The following is a 25,909-nucleotide window of genomic DNA, read 5'->3' on the forward strand; positions in this document are numbered from 1 at the left end:
TTCTCTTTCGTTTTTCAAGATTTATTTATTTATTTTGTTTCTGGCCATGCTGGGTCTCATTGCTGTGTGCAGGCTTCTTGCTGCAGTATTTTCTCTTGATGTGGATAACAGTCTCTAGAGCACCCGCTCAGTAGTCGTGAGCTTAGTTGCTCTGAGGCATGTGGGATCTTCCCAGACCAGGGATCAAACCTGTGTCCCCTGCGTTGGCAAACAGTTTCTTAACCTCTAGACCACCAGGGAAGCCCCTTCAGTCTAATTTAAGGCACCTCCCGTGTGAAGGATGCTGCCCAGGCTGGGAGGGTCCCCTGATCCATGGCGCACCTTTTCCATCCTTCATTCCGCTTCCTCCTGCTCAGGACTATCCTGGCCCTGTTGGGAGAGCTGATTGAAAAAGGGCAAACGTTTCTGTTGGGGGGGGGGGCGGGGGTTGTAAGCAGAGATCAAGGTCCTGCTTCTCCCTGGAGGATGCACACCTGTGATACAACTTCACCTCCTCCCTCCCCACCTCCCCAAAGTCCTAGAGAAGATTCCTGACCCTTCCCCCATTCCTTTCCATGGCAGGTGGAGCTCACGGGCAACAGCATTTATGAGTATATCCATCCTTCGGACCATGATGAGATGACGGCTGTCCTGGCAGCCCACCAGCCTCTTCACCATCACTTGCTCCAAGGTATTTCCTTCAGACAAAAAGAAACCAGAATGAATGCCAGATGATGCTCTTTGTCATGACCTAAGGGCTTTGTTTCCCACGCTGCCCATCCAGGGTCCCTCCAGCAAACATGCAGCATCCACCGAGTAGGGGGTTGCTTTTATGCCTCTGTCCTTTAAAGCAGTACTGCTGATCTCCTTTCATGTGACGGAGACTGTGAGAGGTGCAGAGCAGGAGACAGAGAAAAGTGGTCCAAACCTTCCCTCCTAAGGTGCTCCTGGTTTAGAATGCCAACAACCCAGGTCTAAATCTGGGCTTCTTAACCACAGGGTCCGAGGATAAAACTCGGGGAGACCATGAAATTGTATGAGATAATTACATCTATTCCCTATTTAGTTGAGATCTAGACTTTCCTTTGCTTATAGACTGTAGACAGCAAGCTATCTTACTATCACTAGTACCTGTGGCTCTGACTACAACAGAAACACAGGTATTTTCACTTCATGTTATAGTTGTTGCAGGTATTTATACATATTGGTTATGCTCACCACTGCTTTGAAATTTCAGGAGTTGTGATTCTGTTGCAGGATCTTGTTATTTTATGTGTTAATAAAGTAGCACATTTATAGCCCACTGTGATAAGCACCTTAGAATAGATGTGGCATGGCTGTTCCGTGGACAATGTGGAACCAGTCTTCACACAAAAGACTCCTTAATTTACAACTGCTACGCATGCTAGGAAGACACAAAAAGACTTAATCCAAGGGCCCTGGCCTTGTAATTCCTTCCCATGGTCCAATGAGACCAGCCAGTATGCTGACCAATATGTCACTTGTCTGCTTTGGGCTATGGAATTCCAACTCAGCCAAAATTCCGCAGTGAGATAAAATACCAAAGAAGAAGGGTCAAATGTGATGAGAATGGGGTAGCCAGCCACAGAGGGGAAAAAAATGGATTCCATTCTTATTGCTTCCTCCTGGGATGGATCCTTCTAAGGCTAGGAGGAGAGAACACAGACTAGCACTCTCAGTTTTAAAACCGATTGCAGATCCAGCTCTGCGGCCCTCCTGTTTTAGCCCCAGAAATAGTCACCATGAGTCTACCGAGGATGGACACTGGTAAGCTGGTTTCTGAGATGAGATGGGGCCTTGATTGTAGCTGTGACCTCTGGTGCTTAAGTCCTTGGAAATGGTCTGGCTGCATAAATGAACAGGAATACGACTCTAAAGAAGTAATGTCTAACAAAATGAGAGCTAGAAGAGCACGTTGCTGCTGAATCTAGTGCTTTCACTGTGCAGTTGTTTAAAGTTGGACAATGACCGCTGGGATCTTAAGAGAATCCCTCAGAACGTTGTGTGTGTTTGTTTGTTTGTTTTAATTGAAGTATAGCTGGCTCACAATGTTGTGTTAGTTTCAGGTGACGGCAAAGTGATATGGTTTTATATATAGTGTCAGATTCTTTTTCACTACAGGCTTTTACAAGATACTGGATGTGTTGTTTTAAAAATTACAGTGAGTTGATTGCAGGGAAGTGGGCTTTCTGCCATTAGCTCTGGTTTCATTTTACCTTCCATGCTTTTAAAAAGTGTTTGAACAAAGACAGCAAATGAGAGTTGGGATTACGGCGAGACACATCCAGTTTCCCCATGGGGTTCACATCTGAGGTGAGCCAACAACACAGTAGGAATGGTTCTGGGAGAGGTGGGGTCTGTGTGGGACTCATTTCCACAGCCAGCCGAGTGTTCAGGCTTTGAGGTTCACAAGCGGTTAGTTTTCTCCCCGATTTCTCATCTTCGGAGTTATTTTTTTGCGTCTGAACTGGCCTCATTGTTTTATGGTAATTGTGTGAGACGTGGGGCTCTTTCCAAAACTGTGTAATTCCTGGGGGTGATGGTTTTTATACCTGAGCGTGGAAATGTGACAGACTGGGCGCCATGTTAAAGGGAAGCTCCCCGGCCCCAGCCTGGGCAGAGGAATTGTGGGTAAATGTGAAAGCCCCGCCCACTGGGGGAGCCGGGGCCTCTGAGGCGACTGGGAGGGGCACAAGGCATTCCATTCCTTGTGGTAACCTTTCTTTAAAAATTAATTTATTAACCACCACCAAATGGCTGTTTATTTAGAGTGGAATGATCTCGCTCTCACCTGAGGCGAGGACGCTGTACCGTCCGTGCCCAGAGAGCTGATGTCCGCTCAGTAAGGCGGAGGGTGTTTTCTCAGGTTGTTTAGTCACCTCAGTCGTCTCCGACTGTTTGCGACCCCATGGACTGTAGCCCGCCAGAATCCTCCATCCATGGGATTTCCCTGGCAAGAATCCTGGAGTGGGTAGCCATTTCCTTCTCCAGGAGATCTTCCCAACGCAGGGATCGAACCCACATCTCCTGTGTTGGCAGATAGATTCTTTGCCACTGAGCCACATGGAAAGGCTGTTTTCTTGGGGGATGTCTGCATTTGCAATAGTGAGGTGGAGATTTGTGTGTGAGGGCTTGGAAGGGAATGAAGGAAAGGCTTGGCCAGCCAGAGAAGGAGTGGGTGGGGAGCGGGATCCACCCAGTACTGTAACTCAGGGTGAACGCTTTGATCAGGCCCCGTGGGTCCACTGGGCCCTGTGCCCAGTCCCATGTGGCTGGGCAGTCCTGGTGCCCATGGCCATGGGCACACTGGTGGGAGGCACCCTGGGGCTGGCTCCCTCTGCCAGAGAAAGGCCTGCACTTCTGAGTCCTGAGTTAGATGGGGGAAGTCAGGTGCTTCTAAGCTACCAGGCAGGCACAGCACCTGCCGGGGGGCTGGCCAAGGCAATTCTCCAGGTGCCAGGCCTCTACATAGCTGCCACAGGGGACCACGGGCAGGTTGAGCTGGGCAGGGTCCCTACACAGAGATTCTCACCTTGGCCCCAGGCTGGTGTTTCCCAGGTTCTTGGTATGGCCATGTTTCCGGAGCACATGGAAGCCACACAGGGCCAGGCTAATCTCAACCCACTGGAGACCTGAAAGTGAAAGTGTTAGTCTCTCAGTCATGTCCGACTGTTTGCGACCCCATGCACTGTGTAACCCGGCAGGCTCTTCGTCCATGGAATTCTCCAGGCAGGATCCTTCTCCAAGGGAATCCTCCCAACCCAGGGATCAAACCTAAACCTGGTTCTCCTGCAATGCAGGTGGATTCTTTACCTTCTGAGCCACCACCCAGAGCCGGGTCACCAGCAAAAATGCTCTGGCTGGGGGTCTGGGCAGCCCTGAGCCGAGGACTCTAGCTGCTGGATCCGGCCCTGAGGGTTTACTGAGAGCCTGGAGATGAAGTCAGGGAAAGCATTGTGGGACAGTTTGCCAATCTAACCTCCTGCCTGCTTTCAGAGTATGAGATCGAGAGGTCATTCTTTCTTCGAATGAAGTGTGTCTTGGCGAAAAGAAACGCTGGCTTGACATGCAGTGGATACAAGGTACCCAGCCCTGGGGCTTACAGGTGGAGAGGGGTCGGTGGCGGGTCTTCGCTGTGCTCTGTGTTTGCTTCACATTCAGGAATATCTGCAGACGGGAAGGTGGGGGGACCCAAGCGTTCTTTCTATACCGCCTAATGTAGAACTTTCTAGGGACACCACTCATAGCAAAAGCTGGCGTTTTACAAGGATGTCCCAGACAGGCTGGATTGCGTTGTCTGAGACCAGGAATACATGGGGCTAAGGGCAGTATTTGACTTTGGCACCTGCAGGTTCTACTCTGCACACAGGGCAGTCCCTCTAGAGTAGCCACACCTAGACTTTGTCCTGCCGCAGAGAAAAGGATCCTAAGCCCATCACTCTGGAGCGAAAGGTGGACAGGAGCCTTTTTATTGTTTCAGGCTTTTTACTTTGTTATTGAGGTGTAGCCAGTTAACAATATTAAGATAGTTTCAGGTGAACCAGCAAAGTGACTCAGCCATTTGTATACATGTATCCCTTCTCCCCTAGATTCCCCTCCCATCCAGGCTGCCACATGACATTGAGCAGAATTCTCTGTGTTGTACAGTAGGACCTTATTGATTATCCATTTTAAATATGGCAGTGTGTACATGTCATCCCAAACTCCCTAACTGTCCCTTCAGAAAGGAGCCTTTTTGCAGGAGAATTTGTATAAAAGGAGGGAGGGGTGAAGTGAAAAGAGAGGGGGTGGTTTTGTGCCTTTGTCCTCTCTTTCTGGAATACCCTTCTCCCCTCCTCTCCATCCCAGGGTCTGCCTTTCCCCAGCCTCTCCTCAGCCCCCTCCTTTGAACCTCACTCCTAGCTCCTCCCTTTGACCTTCACCTCATGCTTATTTCATAATCTGGGAAGTGAGTTTCATATCTGCTATCCCAGAACCCCAGCCTCAGAGATGGGAGCCTCCAGCACTGCCCTACACACAGTAGCTATTCTTCTGGAGACTTGGGTCCTGAGTTGTTTCTGACTCTTATTACCCATCCGATTGGCTCATCTTAAGTAAAACCCATCACCCACCTTGTCCTCAATTTCCTCATCAGTAAAATGGGAGAATAAGTTTCATGGGTAAGGTTTGTTCCAGCTCCAAAGACTGAGTGCATTTGGGAATACTGGAGGAAAGTTTTTGAAAAGAGAATATTTTAGCTGCTCATCAGTACTGTTAGGATGATCTTGAGCCTTTCAAGATTTTACTGACTGTAACTTATGTAAATGCTTCCAATATTGAGGTTTAAAGCTGTGCACATTTCTGTTTGACATCTGCAACTCTATAAACACTTTCTTGTATATGGTTCTTGGCTAGAACAGTTGTTAATAGAAAGGTTTCTATATAGCCACTCTGAATTTTTGCTTATTGTTGTTGTGCAGTCACTCAGTCATGTCTGACTCTCTGTGACCCCATGGACTACAGCACGCCAGGCTTCCCTGTCCATTATCTCCCAGAGTTTGCTTAAACTCACATCCATTGAGTTGGTGATGCCATCGACCGTCTTCCTCTGTCGCACCCTTCTCCTCCTGCCCTCTATCTTTCCCAGCATCAGGGTCTTTACCAGTGAGTTGGCTCTTCGCATCAGGTGCCCAAAGTATTGGAACTTCAGCTTCAGTATCAGTCCTTCCAATGAATATTTGGTGTTGATTTCCTTTAGGATTGACTGGTTTGATTTTGCTGTCCAAGGGACTCTCAGAAGTCTTCTCCAGCACCACAGTTCTAAAGCATCAATTCTTTGGCATGCAACCTTCTTTATGATCCAACTCTCACATCCCTACATGACTACTGGAAAAACTATAGCTTTGACTATAAGGACCTTTGTCAGCAAAGTGGTGTCTCTGGTTTTTAATATGCTGTCTAGGTTTATCATAGCTTTTCTTCCAAGAAACAACCATCTTTTTTTGCTTACTACCAGTAGATAAAATCTTAAATTATAAATAAAGTAAATAGGGACTTCCTTGATGGTCCAGTAATTAAGAATCCATCTTCCAGTACAGGGGATGCAGGTTTGATTCCTGGTCAGGAAACTAAGATCTCACATGCTGTGGGGCAACTAAACCAACATGCCACAACTAAGACCCAACACAGCCAAATAAATAAATATTTCCAAAAAATAAATGAGGCAAAATTTAAAATGAGGACTTTTTACCCTGAAAGAATTCTTCATTTACTTGAGTGATATAGTTTGTTAAATGATATCACTGTCAAGTTAACAGTTGCCAAGTTCATCCTCATCAGGGGGTGATAAGCATAAGAATCATTACTGAAGTAAACATTATGGAACAAAAGGTTCAGTTGTCGCTAAGTCATGTCCAACTCTTTGCAACCCCATGGACTACAGCACACCAGGCTTCCCTATCCATCACCAGCTCCCAGAGCTTGCTCAGACTCATGTCCATCAAGTCAGTGATGCCATCCAACCATCTCATCGTCTGTCATCCCCTTCTCCTCCCACCTTCAATCTTTCCCAGAATCAGGACCTTCTCCAATGAGTCAGTTCTCATCAGGTGGTCAAAGTATTGGAGCTTCAGCTTCAGCATCAATTCTTCCAATAATATTCAGGACTGGTTTCCTTTAGGATGGACAAGTTGGATCTCCTTGCAGTCCAAGAGACTCCCAAGAGTCTTCTCCAATACCACAGTTCAAAAGCATCAATTCTTCGGCGCTCAACTTTCCTCTCACATCCATACATAACTACTGGAGAAACCATAGCTTCCCAAAATACCTTTGTGTGCCATCTAATTGCAACTTGGCCCTGAGTTGAAATGAAAGTGCTAGACACTCAGTCGTGTCTGACTCTGCAACTCCATGGACTGTAATCTGCCAGGCTCCTCTGTTCATGAACTTCTCCAGGTGAGAATACTGGAGTGAGTTGCCATTTCCTTCTCCAGGAGATCTTCCTGACCCAGGGATCAAACCCAGGTCTTCTGCATTGCAGGTGGATTCTTTACCATCTGAGCCATGAGGGAAACCTGTTAATTTGCCTAAATCCATTTTGCAGTGTGTTATAGTCCCCTCTTGTGGAGTTACCTAAGCATAGTCAATTGCATAAGACAGCCCTTATAGTTAATTATTATCTCTTAGGAGATATTACCTTCTAAGAAAGAAGCAGAGTTCATTTCTTCCAAGCAGTGAATCGGGCATCTGTCAGCATGTTGGCCGCGGGGCTCAATAGAGGGTGGGCTTGGGGATATTCCAGCTCGTTCCAGAAAGCAAGCAGGCCCAGAGTCACAAGAGTGGGTATGAGGCTGACCCTGCCTCTCTTTCCCAGGTCATCCATTGCAGCGGCTACTTGAAGATCAGGCAGTATATGCTGGACATGTCCCTGTACGACTCGTGCTACCAGATCGTGGGGCTGGTGGCTGTGGGCCAGTCACTGCCGCCCAGCGCCATCACTGAGATCAAGCTGCACAGCAACATGTTCATGTTCAGGGCCAGCCTCGACCTGAAGCTGATATTCTTGGATTCCAGGTGAGTCTGGCACCTGCTGTAGCAGAGTTCCGGAAGATTCTGATGGTGGAAACCGGACCCTGGAAGCTACACTATTAAACCAAAATGTAACAAGCAGTAAGCCGTACTAAGAATGCGAATTAGAAAGAGATTTAGTGAAGTGAAGTCAAGAATTGAAAGAATTAGTATCCACCTTAATATTCAGGAGTGACTGGCTTCTCCAGCTTATAGGTACTTGTTTTATTTGTTTATATGTTCATTATCTCACTGGAGTTTGAACTGGAAGTACATATTGTAGGCAGCAGCCTTTTTTGCAGGCCCATGATGTCAGGATTCTGCCTCATATCTCCATCAAGTTGGTAGGATGTTAAAACAAACAGAAAGTTTCCATTCTGAGTGGTGTGTGTTGCGGGAGGCCTTCCAGCTCCAGCTGGCGGGAAGCCAGGCTCTGACGGTCACCACAGGACGGGGCAGCAGGCAGAGAGGTGGCCTTCACTGGGGGAGAGCTATGGGCTCAGCCCCACAGGCAGCTTTCGGGGCCTGGGCTGGGAGGCCGCCTCCAGTGGATGGGGAGGGGCGCTGCAGCCCCCAGACTGTTTGCCACTGGGCAGAGCCTGGCGATTTGAGAATCTCTTCTCAGAGAGAGGAGGGAAGGCAGACGGGAGAGACACTGACCTGTTGTTTTGCTCAGCCTGGGGGAGCCCACTGGCAGGGGGAGGCCTGAGGGGGCCACTCCCTGGGCTTGCGTTTTCTTCATTCACTCGGCTGCCCACATGGCTGTTAGGAAAGATGAAACTAGACGGTAGATGGAAGGTGTTTGTAAAAGGAAAAAACCTGATATACCTGCAAGGTAAGTCATCTTGCTTCCTGGCCTTTTAGATACCTCAGCTGTACAGACAGGAACAAGTGGTCAGAGACCTCACTCCTGACTTTTGGTGTGTGTAGCTGAGCTTTCGAGGTGAAAAATTAATATATATCACTAGTGTGTGTGTGTGTGTGTGTATATATATATATATGTGTGTATATATATATATATATATATATGCACATATGGTAATAGAGGTGAAGAACCCCCCTGCCAATGCAGGAGACATAAGAGATGTGGGTTCGATCCCTGGGTCAAGAAGATCCCCTGGAGGAGGGCATGGCAACCCACTCCAGTGTTCTTATCTGGAGAATCCCATGGACAGAGGAGCCTGGCAGATGACAGTCCATAGGGTTGCAGAGTCAGACCCAACTGAAGTGGCTTAGCAAACAGGCGTGCACATATATGTATGTGTATATAAACACACATGTGTCGCAGATTTTTCCTGTATGTCTTGAAGCTAGGATTTATTGATTTTTTTCCCACTTCTTTTTTTAAAAGATTTGTTAAAATTTACAGTAGTTGTAGTGCACAGGCTTAGTAGCCCTGAGACGTGTGGGATCTTCCCAAACCAGGGATCGAACCCATGTCCCCTGCATTGGCAGGCAGATTCTTAACCATTGGACCACCAGGGAAGTCTTTTTTCCACTTTTAAAACACTGCAGTAAAATATGCATAACATAAACTTGATCATTTTACCCATTCATGGAATAAAAGTAAACTTACTTGGTTAAGGATGCGAGATGAAAACATTAATTAGTTTAGTTCATTGTAAATGCATCTCAGAACCATTCGGAGGTAGAGACATGGCAAGGCATGGCCTTGCAAAGTCGTCATCATGCTCCCAGAAACTCTAAGCCAAAGAGGAAACATAACTCCTTGGGGGAAGGATGCCGGCCCCGACGCTACCCAGGGATGTTTTCCTGCAGTAAAGATGGGAGCACCTGCAGGGGAGGAGCCAGGCATGGGGTAGACAGCACGACCCACAGTGACAGAGCAGCTCTCTCCAGACTTAGGAACCACTTCTAAAAGGGACTTCCTTCTCTGATGGTCCGGTGATTAAGATTCCATGCTCCCAATGCAGGGGGCATGGATTCGATTCCTGGTTAGAGAACTAATATCCCCGCATGCTGCAAAACATAGCCAAAGAGACCAAAAAAAGTGGACTGCAAGAAAATCCACTGGCCACGTTTATTATTGTAGAAATTTGGGAGAGTACGACAGGTTTCTCCTTTGTTTTGTCTTCCACTTTTTCTTCAGCCTCTGAAGCTCAGTGAAGTCTCTAGAAGAGGAAAGAGGGATGTTTCCCCAGAGGAGAGAGTTCAGGTCTTCTTGAGCTGTTCTATCCACACAGCTCTGACACAGAAGAGACAAAGGGAAGGCTTTATGGAAGAGGGTGTACGACCTTAGCTCAGAGGCCAGCTTCCTCCTGAAGGGACCTTAGATGCGAGTTTTCCTCTGCTTCGGGGTGTGAGGGCCAGGCCCCTGAGTGGGTTGAAAGCAAGGTGGTCATGCTGAGGAAGACTTCCTGTCTCTGCAGGAGCCCAGGAAGCTCTTCTTGCCAAGTACAAGGAAGCTTCTAGCAAAGCCTTGAGGTGCTTCTGAACCCCAGCCACCCAAGAGGTCCTTAAGATGGTCTGAAATTTGCTGGGAAATTCTTCACACTCTGGCCTTCAGGCGGTTGTAGCAGTTGAAAGGCCACTGGGCCGGGGGACAGAGGAGCTGGCCCAGTGCTGGGTGGGCAGCAGAATGGCCTGGTGGGGTGACGTCAGTTCCTACATACAAACCCCAGAAGCCACAGAGAGGGGTTGGCCTGAAGCCCAGCAGCTCCAAAGTCACAAGGACCAGGGTGGTGGGCCTGGTGGAGGGGGCCCAGCCGGCCCCTACCCACCCACCCAGCATAATCCCAGACAAAACTGAACTCGACATAACCTGAAATTCGGTTCATAGGGGTTTTGTGGTATTTCACTTTGAAACTGTAGCTGGTGCTTTTGCTAAGGATGGGTGAACCCAACGATGTTTGGGTTTGGCAAATCCCTCTGACAGGTCTTCAGACACTAGAGGGTTGGAAAAAACCAAGAAGGCATGCTGCCAAAGCCTTCCCTTCCCTTTAATTTTTAAAGCCAGTGTGTACTTTGATGAGAAACTTAATACATGTGTTTCTGATTCATTTACACATTCGGGGCCGTTGTACTGAAACTTTACGTCTAATAGGTCTGGGAAGCCTCTTTCATCCCCACACGGTAGAGATGCTTGGTTTTCTTCTTGGGTGGGGGAGAGCCAGACGTCTCAATTTTCCTGCCACACAGAGGCAGACTCCGGTGGGGCCTGAGGTTCTAGGTGGCCCTCGGACAGGTCCCCCGGGCCCTGAGAGGCTCTGGCCTGTGCAAATTCCCTTTCTACCCACCTCGAGCCCCATCTCCTTCCTGCCCTGGAGGAACACCATGGAAATGTGTACACCAAATAGTGAATGATTCCAGGGAAATATGAGGCTCACAGAGATTTACGACCCGAAGCCCATGCAGAGCTCAACAGAAAAGAAGCGGGTTAGGGAATGAAAGTGAGGTCAAATTTCCCCGCTTAATTTACAGCTAGGGTTTCAGATCCGGGCCAGCAGGGCCCCCAGTCCGTGCCACCCTCAGTCCCCACTTACTTCTCACCGTGGCCTCACCGCCCTTGGAATCTCCTCTCATCCCCTTCTTTCATCTGTTCTTGAATATATGTCACCAAGATGTGGGGGCCACCTCCTCTAGGGACGTGGTTCCCAACACAGTTGCCCAAGGCCTGGGAGTCAGTATCACGGCCACATGCAGTTCTTACCTGTGGGTGGAGTGATCCGTGTGCTAGTGATGTTGCCATCGTGGGTGCTGGGAAGTACTCTTCTTCAAAGAGCTAAAGTCAGAATCAGTATGCCTGAGGCTTGATGAAAATAAGAACAAGGTAGGAGCGTATAAGCACCAGGAGAGTGTTTCCATGTCCACAGTGAGCTTAAGGCTTGCTTTCAGTCACAACAGTTTGGGATATTGTTTTACTATTTCTGGGGGCTCTAAGACAGTCCTCCATTGATAAAGAGGCTTCAGTGTCTCCATTATTCCCTATATTTCATCCATAGGAATCACCCCATCATAGCATCATCCCCCCTGAGACCAGCTGTGCCAGTTAACAGGGTCCAGTGTGGACGGGAGGGTTGCAGGTTTGCACATGCAATATGTGAGATGTGAAATCAACCCAAGTGTCCATCATTAGGTGAAAGGACAAACAAAATGTAGTGTCTACATAAAATAGAATGTTATGCAACCATAAAAAGGAGTGACCTTCTGATAGATGCTACGGCAGGAATGAACCGTGAAAGCATGTTAAGTGAAAGAGAAGCCAGAAGCAAAAGGTCAAATATTATATCCCTCCTCTTAGATGAAATTTCTAGAGTAGACAAATTCACAGAGATAGAAAGTAGAAGAGAAATTGCCAGGGACTTGGGGAGGGGAAGTGGGGAATCATTGTTTAATGGATACAGTTTCTGTTCTGGGTGATGAAACGTGCTGGAAGTGGAAGTAGTGGTGGTCATCATGAATTGTACCCTTTAATATGGTTAAAATGGTAAATTTTATGTTGTGCATACTTTAACTACAAGGATTTTTAAAAGATTCGCAGTAATTTTTAAAAGGTTCTCTTTCCCAAAAGCCCCAGCAAGTAGACTCTTAGTCACCTTGGCAGCTTCTCCTGATATTAGTAACAAGTTCACTCTTCAAAAAAAAAAAACATATATATTTATTTATTAATGTATTTACCATTTGGCTGCACCGAGTCTTAGTTGTGGCATGTGGGATCTAGTTCCGGGACCACAGATGGAACCCAGGCCCCCTGCACCGGGAGTCTTTAGCCACTGGACTATGAGGGAAGTCCCAACAAGTTCACTGTTAAAGGTCCTCTGATAAGCTTCACCTTGAAAAGGGATAGTCTTCAGTTCAGTTCAGTTCAGTCACTCAGTCGTATCCGACTCTTTGCAACCCCATGAACTGCAGCACGCCAGGGCTCCCTATCCATCATCAACTCCCAGAGTTCACTCAAACTCATGTCCATTGAGTCGGTAATGCCATCCAGCCATCTCATCCTCTGTCATCCCCTTCTCCTCCTGCCCCTAGTCCCTCCCAGCATCAGAGTCTTTGCAATGAGTCAACTCTTCGCATGAGGTGGCCAAAGTATTGGAGTTTCAGCTTTAGCATCATTCCTTGCAAAGAACACCCAGGGCTGATCTCCTTCAGAATGGACTAGTTGGATCTCCTTGCAGTCCAAGGGACTCTCAAGAGTCTTCTCCAACACCACAGTTCAAAAGCATCAATTCTTTGGCACTCAGCTTTCTTCATAGTCCAACTCTCACATCCATACATGACCACAGGAAAAACCATAGCCTTGACTAGACGGACCTTTGTTGGCAGAGTAATGTCTCTGCTTTTTAATATGCTGTCTAGGTTGGTTATAACTTTCCTTCCAAGGAGTAAACGTCTTTTAATTTCATGGCTGCAGTCACCATCTGAAGTAATTTTGGAGCCCCCCAAAATAAGGTCTCCCACTGTTTCCACTGTTTCCCCATCTATGCAATGAAGTGATGGGACCAGATGCCATGATCTTAGTTTTCTGAATGTTGAGCTTTAAGCCAACTTTGTCACTCTCCTTTTTCACTTTCATCAAGAGGAGTTTTAGTTCCTCTTCACTTTCTGTCATAAGAGTGGTGTCATCTGCATATCTGAGGTTATTGATATTTCTCCCAGCAATCTTGATGCCAGCCTGTGCTTCTTCCAGCCCAGCGTTTCTCATGATGTAGTCTGCATAGAAGCTAAATAAGCAGGGTGACAATATGCAGCCTTGACGTACTCCTTTTCCTATTTGGAACCAGTCTGTTGTTCCACGTCCAGTTCTAACTGTTGCTTCCTGACCCGCATATAGGTTTCTCAAGAGGCAGGTTAGGTGGTCTGGTATTCCCATCTCTTGAAGAATTTTCCACAGTTTATTGTGATCCACAGAAGGCTTTGGCATAGTCAATAAAGCAGAAATAGATGTTTTTCTGGAACTCTCTTGCTTTTTCCATGATCCAGCGGATGTTGGCAATTTGATCTCTGGTTCCTCTGCCTTTTCTAAAACCAGCTTGAACATCTGGAAGTTCAAAGTTCACGAATTGCTGAAGCCTGGCTTGGAGAATTTTGAGCATTACTTTCCTAGTGTATGAGATGAGTGCAATTGTGGGGTAGTTTGAGCATTCTTTGGCATTGCCTTTCTTTGGGGTTGGAATGAAAACTGACCTTTTCCAGTCCTGTGGCCACTGCTGAGTTTTGATACAGTTTTAAGTCATTCCAAATCTTTTTTTTTTTTTTTAGCACCTCCTGCAGTTGCTTGCTTAAGACTATTATTGAAACTCTTAAATATCCCACAGATTTCAGAAAATAACTCCTTTTATAGTTGTGTTTATTTTTATTTTCGTCTGCTCTGGGTCTTTGCTGCTGCATGGCCTTTTCTCTCGTTGTGGCGAGTGGGAGCTGGTCTTCATTGCAGTGCGCGCGCTTCGCACTGAGGGGGCTTCTCTTGGTGTGGAGCTTGGGCTCCAGGCATGCAGGCTTCAGTCGTTGCGGCTCTCAGACTCTAGTGCGCAGGCTCAACAGTTGGGGCGCACAGGCTTAGTTGCTCCGAGACATGTGGGATCTTCCCACATGGGACCAGGGATTGAACCCATGTCTCCTACCTTGGCAGGTAGATTCCTATCCACTGAGCCACCAGCGAAGCCCCCAAACCTTCTTCTAACTAATAGTTTCAGAAGGACATTCCTGCTCATGAAGGGTGTGGCGCCTGCAGCAGGCTGGGGTTCATAGACTTCCTTCTTGTATAAAAACTACTCCACCAAGCCGTTTCTCATCTGATTGGTTGGCAAAACCGATGTTAGTGTGAATGAAAGGCAATCTCAGGGCTGTATAACTCACCGGGAGCTGCCGTCCTCCCGTAGGGTGACGGAGCTGACCGGGTACGAGCCGCAGGACCTGATCGAGAAGACCCTGTACCATCACGTGCACGGCTGTGACGTCTTCCACCTCCGCTATGCGCACCACCTCCGTGAGTACCACGTCACCCTGCCCGGGAGCCCTGGCAGCGGGGAGGGGCGCCACAGAGTGGGGACGGCACCCGGGCAGCCAGGAGGGGGCGCCACAGAGTCCGGACGGTGCCCTGGTTTGCCACAGTGACTCCCCATACGGTACGCAGGGATCTGAGGCCTCAGATCTGTCTCTGGGCAGCCCTGGATTTCAGCACAGCCCCTTGTCAGTTCTCAAACATCTAAGGAAGCCCTGGAAGGTGTGGGATGGTTGCTGGAGTCTAGATTATGGATGTGGAACCTCAGTTGTTCTGGATGGTCATCTGGATGCCAGTTATGGGTAACAACCAAAGCAGAAGAACTGATCACTTACAGGGAACTTACTACCATCCAGCTCTAGTTTAAGGGATTAAATACGTTACCAAGCCAGTGAGGGAGGTTCTTATGCGTGTGATCCTCCTTTTACTGCTGAGAACACCGAGGTTCAGAGAGGTTAAGCTCCTTGCCCACAGTCACACAGCAAGGAGGGGGCAGAGCTGGGTGCTGAATCCAGCGAATTTGGTCACCAATGGCTGGGAAGCTCAGGGAGACCGCAGGTTTCTAGGATGGGAGAAGTCCACATGGAAACAGAAGGTAAACGGTACTCCATCTGCAAATGGAGGCAGTTTGGGGACCATACAATGGAAGGGTGGGGGCGCTAGTCACTGAAATGTCTAGACAAGTATCGCTTTCTTTTCTAGAATCCAAATTGAGGCAGCAGATAACTGGGATGGAGCAGAATGCCGCATCCTCCCAGCGTCTAGCCCTGCCACGCTGATGGCCGGTTCAGGGGTGCTTGTTCGTGGGGTGCAGAGGGTTGGGGAAGCCAGAGCTGCTGTGACACGGCCCCGATGGCAAGTCCTGCTTCTTGCTGTGTGAGGAGGACTGAGAGGCGTCAGAGGACAGGTTGCTGGGGTTGGTTGGAGGCAGACGGTGGGTCTAGGGGCTGCCTGGCCATTTGGTGACAACTGGGACCTGGTCAGCCTGGCAGTTACTAGGGTGTCGCTGTTCTTTTGTTCTGAGTCACTCAGGGCAGAGACCTGTGATGACTGGGACATTGGCTGGGCAGACCCGTCGCTTCTTCCTGTTCCTTGTAAGTCACGTGGAAAGAACTCTCCCTGCTCAGAGACACGGAACTGTGAGCAGCCTTTTCTTTCTTTTAGTACAAATGGCCAATCATGCTCTCATATAAACACCGCTGACCTTCTTAAAGCCCGGCTTGGTAGGAAGTGGCTGCCTAATGTTGGGATGGGTTTTAGGTCAGAGTCACTGATTCAGGAGCCAGATGGCTTCCTTGTGCAAACAGGGTGGGAAGTGTCCATTGCAGAATGAGATCTTTGAGGGCCTGACCGGGCAGGCGGTAGAGGGGAGCAGTGGAGGAGCGCGTGCTCTGGAGTAAGGAGAGCGGACTAGGACGTGGAAAACGGTGTGCACTATGGAACAGTCTAAAAGGGAGGACAGGCTAGGGGCAGGGGACCAAATGGGAGCGTTCACACCTCCACACACCCCCCCCCACCACTGTCGGGATATCTGAGGGGAAGCCCCAGCCCTGGGGTTCCCAGCCCCATCCCTCCGAGACAGGAGGGCTTGGGAGCCTCTCTCTGCAGCGCAGGAGTTAACAGTAATTCCTTGAATTACACGGAGGGAGAGTTGTTCCCCAAAGAGTGGAAGCAGCTTGGGAAATCTGACCTGGAAATGCAGAGAAAGGAAGCTAATGGAATTAGCAGTCTTTGTTTTAAATACCATGTTTTAATATCTCTTACACTGCCTAGCTAACAGAGGGGAGCAGGGGATTTTTCAGGCAGAATAAATTCAACTCGGGCTTTGGAAACTGGCCATGGTGGTGGCCAGTGGTAGGTTCCCAGGTTCCCTGGCGTGGACCGAATGCTTTTCACCTATCGAACCGGAGGGCCACTGGGCCAGGTGGGCCAGGAGGTGGAGAGGCCTGTGGGTGGGACTGGCCCCCCGGGCCTGTTGGGCACTGTGGTCTTCAGTGGTTCTGACCACTCAATGGGTCTCCAGCGTGTCCACCAGGATCCCCTGGTCTTCCCCAGGTCATGTGACTTCCCAGAAGCGGAAGAGGGTGTGTTTGTGAGGTCTCCTGCGATTCACATGATGACTTCACCTTCCTTCATTTCGAATGGGGATTTCCAGACCTTGCAGTTATCAAAGGGACCCTGAGAGGAAAGGTGTACCCCGGCTTCTCAGAGACATGCCGAAAAGGTGGAGGGTTTACATACCAGAGGGAAAATAGCTTTCTTTGCCAAATGAGCTGTAGAATTGGTCAATCAAAGAAGACGGAGAACAGTGGAATTGACAAGCCTCTGCAGAGGCAGGAGGCCCCAGGTGGACAGGTGTAGCCTCAGATCCAACCTGGCTCCCTTCCACCAGCTTCCCCATGCCCCATATCAGTGTGTCAGCAAAGTGGCAGCCCAGGCCCCTACCCACCCACTGGGCAGAGGTGGGTCTCAGCCTTGGCTCCAGCCTTGGGACCCGCCCCCCTCCAGATGACCCCTCGGAGCATCCAAAACACCACCCTGAAAGTCTCTGACCCTCAGAGCTGGAGCTTTGGATGAGGAAAGCAACGATGGTCCTCAACCGGGGCAGGTGTTTGGAGGCAGGTCTTCGCAGCGTGGAGCTTGGGTGATGCTGAACATGTGGTCCCCAAGGCCTCGCTCTCTTTCCCGGGCTTCCTGTTCCCACCTCTTTACCCCCAGGGAGGCTTGGCATCGCCTTACCTTCCTTAAACTCCAGAAGCTGAGTCAGGTCCAGGGGCAGCAGGTTATCTGGACAGTCGCCGAAGCAGGGTAGTGAGTGGGAAGGACCCAAAGCAGGATAGTGAGTGGGAAGGACCTGCGGAAGGGAGGGAGCCCCTGAGAGAGGGAGCGTGTCGGCCGACACTGCTGACGGCCTTCCATGCCCCGGGAACCCTGGGAGCCAGGTAGGACCCCTGGTGGGTGCTGAGGGGAGAGGGGATGCAGGTACTTACACCCCAGCAGGCATCGACCAAGGCACCCTTGGGATGTCAAGTCTGCCTGCTTCTCTGTTCTCTGTCAGCACGCGCTCAGCCTGAGAAGGGCCTGGCGTAGGGGGTCTAGGGGGGAGGGGGGATCTGGAGTGTAGGGGGGACAAGGTCGAGGGTCACAAGCCGGGTTCTCTCCTCTCTCCTTCACATGTGGATGCCCGGCCGTCTTCTCCCTGTGTCCTCCTCCTGTGTCCGGGTCGCTTTCTCCTCTCTGAGGACCTGGTCACACGGGGTCAGGCTCACCCACGTGACTTCGTGTTACCAATCACCTCTTTAAAGGCCCCGTCTGCAGGCGTAGTCATGTGTGATGCTGGGGTTGGGACGTCAGCATGTGAACTTGTCAGTCGGGGACACAGTTCAGCCCATGAAAAGGGCTTCTTTTCAGTGTCTCTGTGTCCTCGCCCGGGGGTGGGCACAGTCCCGTTCCCGCTGGACATCCTGGCTTGGGGAGGACAGGTGAGGAGATGGAGGAGGTGGGACGCGTCCCTTCACCAGGTGACGTTTTGGTTGTGTCTCCGGCCGCTCTGGTGGCTCAGGGGCCCAGCCGAGCCTCCCACCCTGCAGGGTCCCCACGAGTCCCCATGATGGCCTCTGGGGACGGGGCTTCGGGTCCTTCAGTCCAGCCACAGCCAGAGCTGCCCTGGGGGTTGCCTGGGACCTGGGCGGCCACTCGGCCTTGGCTGCTTCTCCCCCACCTGCCGCAGCTGAACGCAGCCACGGTGACCCTCTCGCTGGGCCCCTCAGGCCTCCAAGGCCCCTGGGGGAGCCACTTCTGTGAGATGCTCTGACCTTCTGTCTTTTGTGGTTCATGAGGTAACTCAGCTTGGGAAGAAAATTAACAGCTGTGGACACCCAGGACCAAGGGAGGTCACTGTCTGGTTCTCCCAGGCCAAGCTGCCTCCTCCATACCGTGATCTGAAACCGAGGAGCCAGGCACAGGGCTCTGCTAGAGGCCTGATTGGACGTCATGAACGGAGGCTCTGGAGGACCGTGGTCGACCATACGGTTTTCACACATTCTTCAAAATATTATCTTAACCGGGAGCAGGAGTCCACAGAGTCTGAAGAAAGCACAGCCCCTGAAGACAGAATCAACGCCTTCCAGAAACGCAGCCTTGCGAGGAGAAGCAGGCCTGGCCAGTGTGGTCCTGGGGAGCTCGGGCTTCCAGAGGCCATGAGACAAGGGGGCAGGGATGGCCCCAGCACCTCGCAGCACCTCGGCCTGTGGTCAGTGGGGTCCTGGGCATTCCCAGCTGAGCTTTCCAAGGGGGACTGTGCTGTGCCAGGGCTCCCCCCAGAACATTCTGTAAGGGGTTCCTCTAGGGCAGGGGTCCCCAACCTCTGTGATCTAATGCCCGATGATCTGAGGTGGAGCTGATGTAATAATAATAGAAATAAAGTGCATAATAAATGTAATATACTTGAACTATCACGAAATCATCCCCCCCATTCTGCCCCAGTTTGTGGAAAAACTGTCTTCCACAAAACCGGTCCCTGATGCCCAAAGGTTGGAGACCGCTGTTCCAGGGGCTTCTCCAGGAAATATCTTGGGCCCTTCCAGCTCGTTCCCCTCACTGCCTCCTGGTGGCTGAGGGGCAGTCCTGCAGCCCCATTACAGGGCCTTGGGGACAGGCTCCCCAGCTGGAGCCTGCCCCCTTGCTGCCTTCATGAAGCATTTGGGGACTCTTTCTTGTATGTGGGGGGCTTGACCTGCAGGTCCTGGAGGTGGGCAGGGGGCAGCCTGGTGCACAGGTGGGGCAGGGATCAATACTGGTAAACCCGAAGGTGTATGTCAAGGGACACTGAGCAGATTTCTTGTGGACACAGTGTTTAGGAAGAACCTAATGTTTGCGTGGCTGTTCACCCAAAGTAGTGGAGAATCTCACCTAGTTCTCTAGGGAGGCCCCTGTCCAGAGTGGGCCAAGCCCCAATGCCAAAGAGAACAGAGGCTGTGTTCCAACTATCAAAACATTTCAGCGTTCCAGAAAGGCTTCGAAACCTGAACACGTGGAACATATTTCAGGCAACAACTGTCATAACAAAATTATAAAACCTTTGACTGTGTGGATCACAACAAACTGTGGAAAATTCTTCAAGAGATGGGAATACCAGACCACCTGACCTGCCTCCTGAGAAATCTGTATGCAGGTCAAGAAGCTACAGTTAGAACTGGACAAGGAACAACAGACTGGTTCCAAATCGGGAAAGGAGTATGTCAAGGCTGTATATTGTCACCCTGCTTATTTCACTTATATGCAGAGTACATCATGAGAAACGCTAGGCTGGATGAAGCACAAGCTGGAATCAAAATTGCCAGGAGAAATATCATAACTTCAGATTGCAGATGACACCACCCTTATGGCAGAAAGCGAAGAACTAAAGAGCCTCTTGATGAAGGTGAAAGAGGAGACTGAAAAAGTTGGCTTAAAGCTCAACATTCAGAAAACTAAGATCATGGTATCTGGTCCCATCACTTCATGGCAAATAGATGGGCAAACAATGGAAACAGTGACAGACTTATTTTGGGGAGGATCCCAAATCATTGCACATCGTGACTGAAGCCATGATATTAAAATATGCTTGCTCTTTGGAAGAAAAGCTATGGCCAACCTAGACAGCATATTAAAAAGCAGAGACATTACTTTACCAACAAAGGTCCATCTAGCCAAGGCTATGGTTTTTCCAGTAGTCATGTATGGATGTGAGAATTCGACTGTAAAGAAAGCTGAGCACCGAAGAATTGATGCTTTTGAACTGTGGTGTTGGAGAAGACTCTTGAGAGTTCCTTGGACTGCAAGGAGATCCAACTAGTCAATACCAAAGGAAATCAGTCCTGAATATTCATTGGAAGGACTGATGCTGAAGCTGAAACTCCAATATTTTGGCCACCTGGTGCGAAGAACTGACTCATTGAAAAAGACCCTGATGCTGGGAAAGATTGAAGGCAGGAGGAGAAGGGGATGACAGAGGATGAGATGGTTGGATGGCATCACTATGAGCAAGCTGTGGGGGGTTGGTGATGGACAGGGGAGCCTGGCATACTGCAGTCCATGGGGTTGCAATGGGTTGGACACGACTGAGTGACTGAACTGAGATAGGGCAACTGGTGTAGACCCATGGAGAACACACTCTAAAGGACACACAAGAGTCATAGACTCAAATGCTTACGGGGCCAAGCATGTAACATGAATGTATGAACAGACTCAGGGCAAGAAAGTGGTGCAGCTTATGGTCAACTGGAGAACACATGACCCATCCAGGGGTGTTCTGGTGGTAACGGCAACTCTATGCCACCAACATAGCATGTTTGTGGACACGTGTCCATGGAATGTCAGCTGGTCTTCAGATGGAAGATACACTTGAGGGCTTCCCTGGTCTCAGTGGTAAAGAATCCCATCTGCCAGTGCAGGAGCCACAGGTTCGATCCCTGATCTGGGAAGATCCCTTAATTGCTGTGGAGCAGTGAAGCCTTCGTGCCACGGCTTGTGCGCCTGCCCTCTGGAGCTTGGAAGCCGTAGCTGCTAAAGCCCTCGAGCCCTCGAGCCCTCGAGCCCATGCAGGAGAAGCCTGCGCGCCACAGCCGGAGGGTGGCCCCCACGTGCCACACCTGGAGAAGAGCCCACACTGCCACAAAGGTCCGGCGCAGCCAAAAAATACATACACAAAAATGGTTTTTTAAAAAAGGTACACTTTAAAGGAGTTCTCCAGTTTCCAGTGAGGACTTTTGATTGACGTTCCAGGGAGATTGGCTTCTGCTGCTGGCTTCTCTGGCCTCTGGACTGAAAGGGACAAGGGAGCCTAACTCACACCCAGATCCCTTCCATATGCTGCCCTCCAAGCAGAGTCTGGAGGTTGAAGCAGCTCTGCCTTGCTGACAAAGGTGTGGGGAGCCCATGCCTTAACTGGGAGCCATGAGCCAGGAAACAGGAAGTAATCCAGAAAGCACAGTGCTGTCCACATGCCGCCCTGCTCGTTTACAGGTGGGACCCGATGGGTCTGCGGAAGCTGTCCTCTGAGCTGTGTCACTCTGCAGATGTTGCACGGTGTGGCCTTCTGGAAGTTCTTCCTGTCCTGCCCCACCCCCCCCAACCCCCCCGCCCCCTGGACTTTCCAGATCTTCTTACTAACCAGACTGCCTCCAGCAGCAGGTGCAGAGCAGTGGGGTGTTGGCAGGGCGTGCAGGCACACCAAGACCCGCTCCCCTAAGGACTGCATGGCTTGTCTTCAGTCTTGCCAACTGCACTCTCCCTGGGGCCCCATTGGCAGCCGAGACTGAGATGACAGTCCAGAAGAACACGGGGACCGCACTTACATCTTCCCCACGGGGGTGGTTTAGTCTTCTATGGCAGCCGTAAAAAGTGAAAGTGGTAGTGACTCAGTCGTGTCCAACTCTTTGTGACCCCATGGACTGGGGCCCGCCAGGCTCCTCTATCCATGGGATTTCACAGGCAAGAATACCGGGGTGGATTGCCATTCCTTTCTCCAAGGGATCTCCCCACCCAGGGATTGAAACCAAGTCTATCGCATTGTGGCCGTAACCAAACCCCTAAACCAAGCGGCATGAAATAACAGAACGTCTTGTCTCACGGTCCTGGAGGCCAGAACCATCACGGTGTCGGCAGGGCCGGGTTTCCTCTGGAGCTTCTGGGGTCAGAGCCTTCCTGCCTCCTCCAGGTTTTGGTGGCTGCTGGCATCCCTGGCTTGCAGCCTCCTACTCCGTTCTCTGCCTTTGTCTCCCTCTGTGGGTCTGTGTCTTCTCCTTTCTGTCTCCTACAGGGACACGTTATTAAATTTACTGCCCTCCCTAATCCAGAATGATAACATCCTTAAGATCCTTAATTACATCTACAAAGATCCTTTTCCTAGGTATGAGTCACATTCACAGGTTCTTGCAGTTAGAATGTAGAATATATCTTTTAAGGGGACACTATTCAACCCATGACAGGTGGTGAAGTGAAAGTCCCACTCAGTCGTGTCTGACTCTTCTTGACCCTGTGGACTGTAGTCCATCAGGCTCCTCTGTACTTGGAAGTCTCCAGGCCAGAATACCAGAGTGGGTAGCTGTTCCCTTCTCCAGCAGATCTTCCCAACCCAGGAATTGAACTGGGGCCTCCTGCATTGCAGGCAGATTCTTTATCAGTGGAGGGACCAGGGAAGCTGACAGGTGTCACTGGTATCCTTTTGGCTCTTAAAATTCAAAACAGAAATGGAACTTAGGCTTGTGGCCAAAGTTTACTTTCCTTCCAGAGGCCAGCTCATTGAGCTGGCTCTGCCTCCAGGAAAAATTCTGGAAGCAGGAGGAATTCTGGAGGAACCAGGAAGGCTGTCTATCTTTCTGGATAGTGCATTTGTAGAACCAAAAGTTCTATTCCTAAGTGGCCTCGGAAAACTGTGACCATTGGCTCTCATCTGGGCATGGGTCCCCTGATGTGGGAGACACTGCAGCCCAGATGGAGGGGCAGCTGAAGGCTTCGGGGACATCTCCCCCGACCCCCACGAACCACCACAGTTAGCAGGGCCTTGCGTCATAGCCCACACCTGGGATCCTGTCAGACAGCTGATTCAGTTGGACAGACTGGATAAGGAGCTCCAACAAACCAAGAACATTGTAACTAAGTATCTAGGATTTCAACTTATACCAATATGTTGATTATCAGCATGAGTCACAGAGAAGAAAAAAAAAATTTTTTTTTAGCATACACCTGTTTGTTTGGTCTCTGTACTTAAGTTTAATCTTAGCAGAATCGGGAAGGGTCAGAGCTAATAAAACAGCTGCAAATTCTGCCATTTGAATCCTCATCTAAAACAGCTGGGATAAATATTCTAATATTCATTGTATCTAGCTTAAGGTGATTATGAGGAGATTTTTAGGAACATTGTAAGGATTAAGGGGAAGCCTAAAGTATAAGATAAGAAAAAGGAAAAGTATACTACCATAGTCCCAGGGGCTTTATAAATACTGCAAGGAATAGATTTCAAAGCCAAAGAGATTAACGAGCGTTTCAGTTCTCAAAGGTGTCCTCCGCCCCAGAAAGGCCCAGAACCGGAGCTCTAGGTCGTCCGCGGGGGCGGCCTCTGCACGGGTGGGTCGGGCTAACCGTCCCTCGGGACTCCTGTCCCCTTGTGTTTGCAGTGCTGGTGAAGGGCCAGGTCACCACCAAGTACTACCGGCTGCTGTCCAAGCTGGGCGGCTGGGTGTGGGTGCAGAGCTACGCCACTGTCGTGCACAACAGCCGCTCGTCCCGGCCGCACTGCATCGTGAGTGTCAATTATGTCCTCACGTAAGTCAGACGTATTTGTTTCTCTCCTTGCTCTCTCCTCCCTGCCCCCACCCTGCCACCCCATCCCGCATCCGTTTGGTCTCATAAGCTCCATCTCTCACTCCCTGTCTCTTTCTGGAACTGCTCATTTGTCTCCTGTTCTGTTCTGTTGGACAGTCTGGTTGTCTGGGAGGTTCTGAACGATTTCTGTGTCAGCATGGAGGGCAGTGGTGGGAACGTGCTCCTGCCCCGGGCACAGCGGCCCCGGGTCCGGGGATGTGGGTAGCAGAGGGCGAGCAGGCGATGCCCCCGACCTTGAACACAACAGAAAGGGGGTGCACATCCCAGACCAAGAATACAAAGATAGCACTCTCTGGGCCCACTAACAACGGGGCCACCCTGCTCGCTCCTCCCACTTTATCCATGTCTGCCTATACAGCCTGTCGTAAATGATAATGAATATTTACTGACTTTAAGTCCTCAGAAGTTAAGTTCAGTGGCAGTTAGGACTGTTAGAAGCCACCGGACACAAGTCTACCTGGAACCAAATATTACTCCCTGCCCACCATGCTGTTAGGTGCTATATCACTTTGTACCCAGCTCTGACTTTGAGCTCCATGTCCTTGCAGTTCCCCCAGACACACCCTGCACGGGCTCCTCTCCTGCCTTTCTGTCTAACGCAGTGAGGTTTGGGGCTCTCTGTTCCTTCACAGAATGATTGTCAGGTTGCTTGGGATTTGGGTGAGGGGAGTGTTGGGAGGTGGGTGTTTGGTTTTTTTGTTTTTCCAAGGCAGAGTGATTTTAGCAGAACTGTAGGGGAGAAAGCATTGATTCTTCCTGAGCCAACTTGCATGGGCTGGGGCTGGTCCTTGGGGCAACTTCCCCTCCCATGAATGTGCCAGTGCCCGGCTGGCTCTTCAGGGCAGAAATGGGTCCCAAGTGTGGAAGTGGATGAGGCTGGAAACCAGGCTCTGGGACCCTCAAGGGACCCCTATTTAGCCTCCCTGGTGCTAAATAGGGAAGCAGCCGGGCCACAGACACTCAGTTGATCGCGAGCGGTTTCTGCCTTTTCCTTGTTGCCCTGACATCCTGCCTTGGGGCGCGTGGTGTCCCCAGGAAACGTGCCCGGGGGCCCTGTTAGGTGGGAGAGAGCTACTCCACACTCTGTCTTCCTGCCGCGGAACAGCGGGCTTGCTCAGCATCTCCTGGGGTCTCCAAGCCCGAGGCTGCAGGTGGCTTATTACAACGGGGGGAGGGGGCCACCCCTCAAAGCCCAGCACATCCGCTTAGTGCAGTGACACGGAGGAGCTTCTCAAATGAACTTGCCCCAGGAACAGGCCTGGGAGGGCGTCCCTTCTCGTGGCTCATGGACATGACCTGTCCCGTCTGGCTCCTCAGGGACATCGAGTACAAGGAACTGCAGCTGTCCCTGGACCAGGTGTCCACGTCCAAGTCCCAGGACTCCTGGAGGACCACCTTGCCTACCTCACAAGAAACTAGGAAGTTAGCTAAGCCCAAAAACACGAAGATGAAGACGAAGCTGAGAGCAAACCCTTACCCCACACAGGTAACAGCCGCCACCCACCGGGGCTCGGGGCACCTGAATGAAGCATGAGGCCCCAGCCGCATTCAGGGGTCTCCCTACCCGGGAGTTTCTCTGAGGGAGGCAAAGTCCCTCTGGCCATCCTGCCCCCAGGATAGAGACTCAGCCTGGGGGAGACAGGCCAAGCTGACGGCCAGGTGGGTGAGTCAGATCTTGGAGGCAGAAGACTCCCTCGGGGAGGCTGATCAGAGTCTGTGTAGTCGGGCCTCAGGACTCTGGGGCCCTGTGTTTCCAGAGCATTTTTGTCTGGAGTGGGAACCCTTCTCTTTTTTTAAAAGTCTTTTGCAAGCTCTCCGAAGGTGCAAGTGGCTTGTGTTGTCACTTGGGGGTGAGGGGATCTCTTTCCACGCAGGGCGGGGGAGGGGAGGGGGTCCCCGGAGGGCTATCGGCTGGCCTCCCATCCCGGGTGGGACCGCGCCGGTGGCCCCGGGACACGGACAGGCACCGCGGGGTGAGCAGGCAGCTTGCCGCCAGCCGCCCATCCCCGGCGGGCCCTTCATCTGTCTGCTTTG

General features: G+C 50.6%; 1 protein-coding gene across 2 annotated transcripts in view; it reads left to right on the forward strand.

The window, feature by feature from the left end:
• SIM2 (single-minded family bHLH transcription factor 2) overlaps positions 1-25,909 on the forward strand; it is a 49,995-nt gene that overhangs the window by 19,030 nt on the left and 5,056 nt on the right. For both annotated transcript variants that reach the window (XR_001918492.1, XM_018052772.1), the window contains exons 4-9: positions 562-670; positions 3,997-4,082; positions 7,352-7,551; positions 14,388-14,494; positions 23,668-23,815; positions 25,193-25,361. Coding sequence is in view for 1 of the 2 variants with exons in the window: in XM_018052772.1 (XP_017908261.1) it covers positions 562-670; positions 3,997-4,082; positions 7,352-7,551; positions 14,388-14,494; positions 23,668-23,815; positions 25,193-25,361 (819 nt within the window). In the remaining variant the exon portion in view is untranslated. The remainder of the gene's footprint in view (positions 1-561; positions 671-3,996; positions 4,083-7,351; positions 7,552-14,387; positions 14,495-23,667; positions 23,816-25,192; positions 25,362-25,909) is intronic.

The sequence above is a fragment of the Capra hircus genome, chromosome 1, assembly GCF_001704415.2.
Source record: "Capra hircus breed San Clemente chromosome 1, ASM170441v1, whole genome shotgun sequence".
Lineage (NCBI taxonomy): Eukaryota > Metazoa > Chordata > Mammalia > Artiodactyla > Bovidae > Capra > Capra hircus.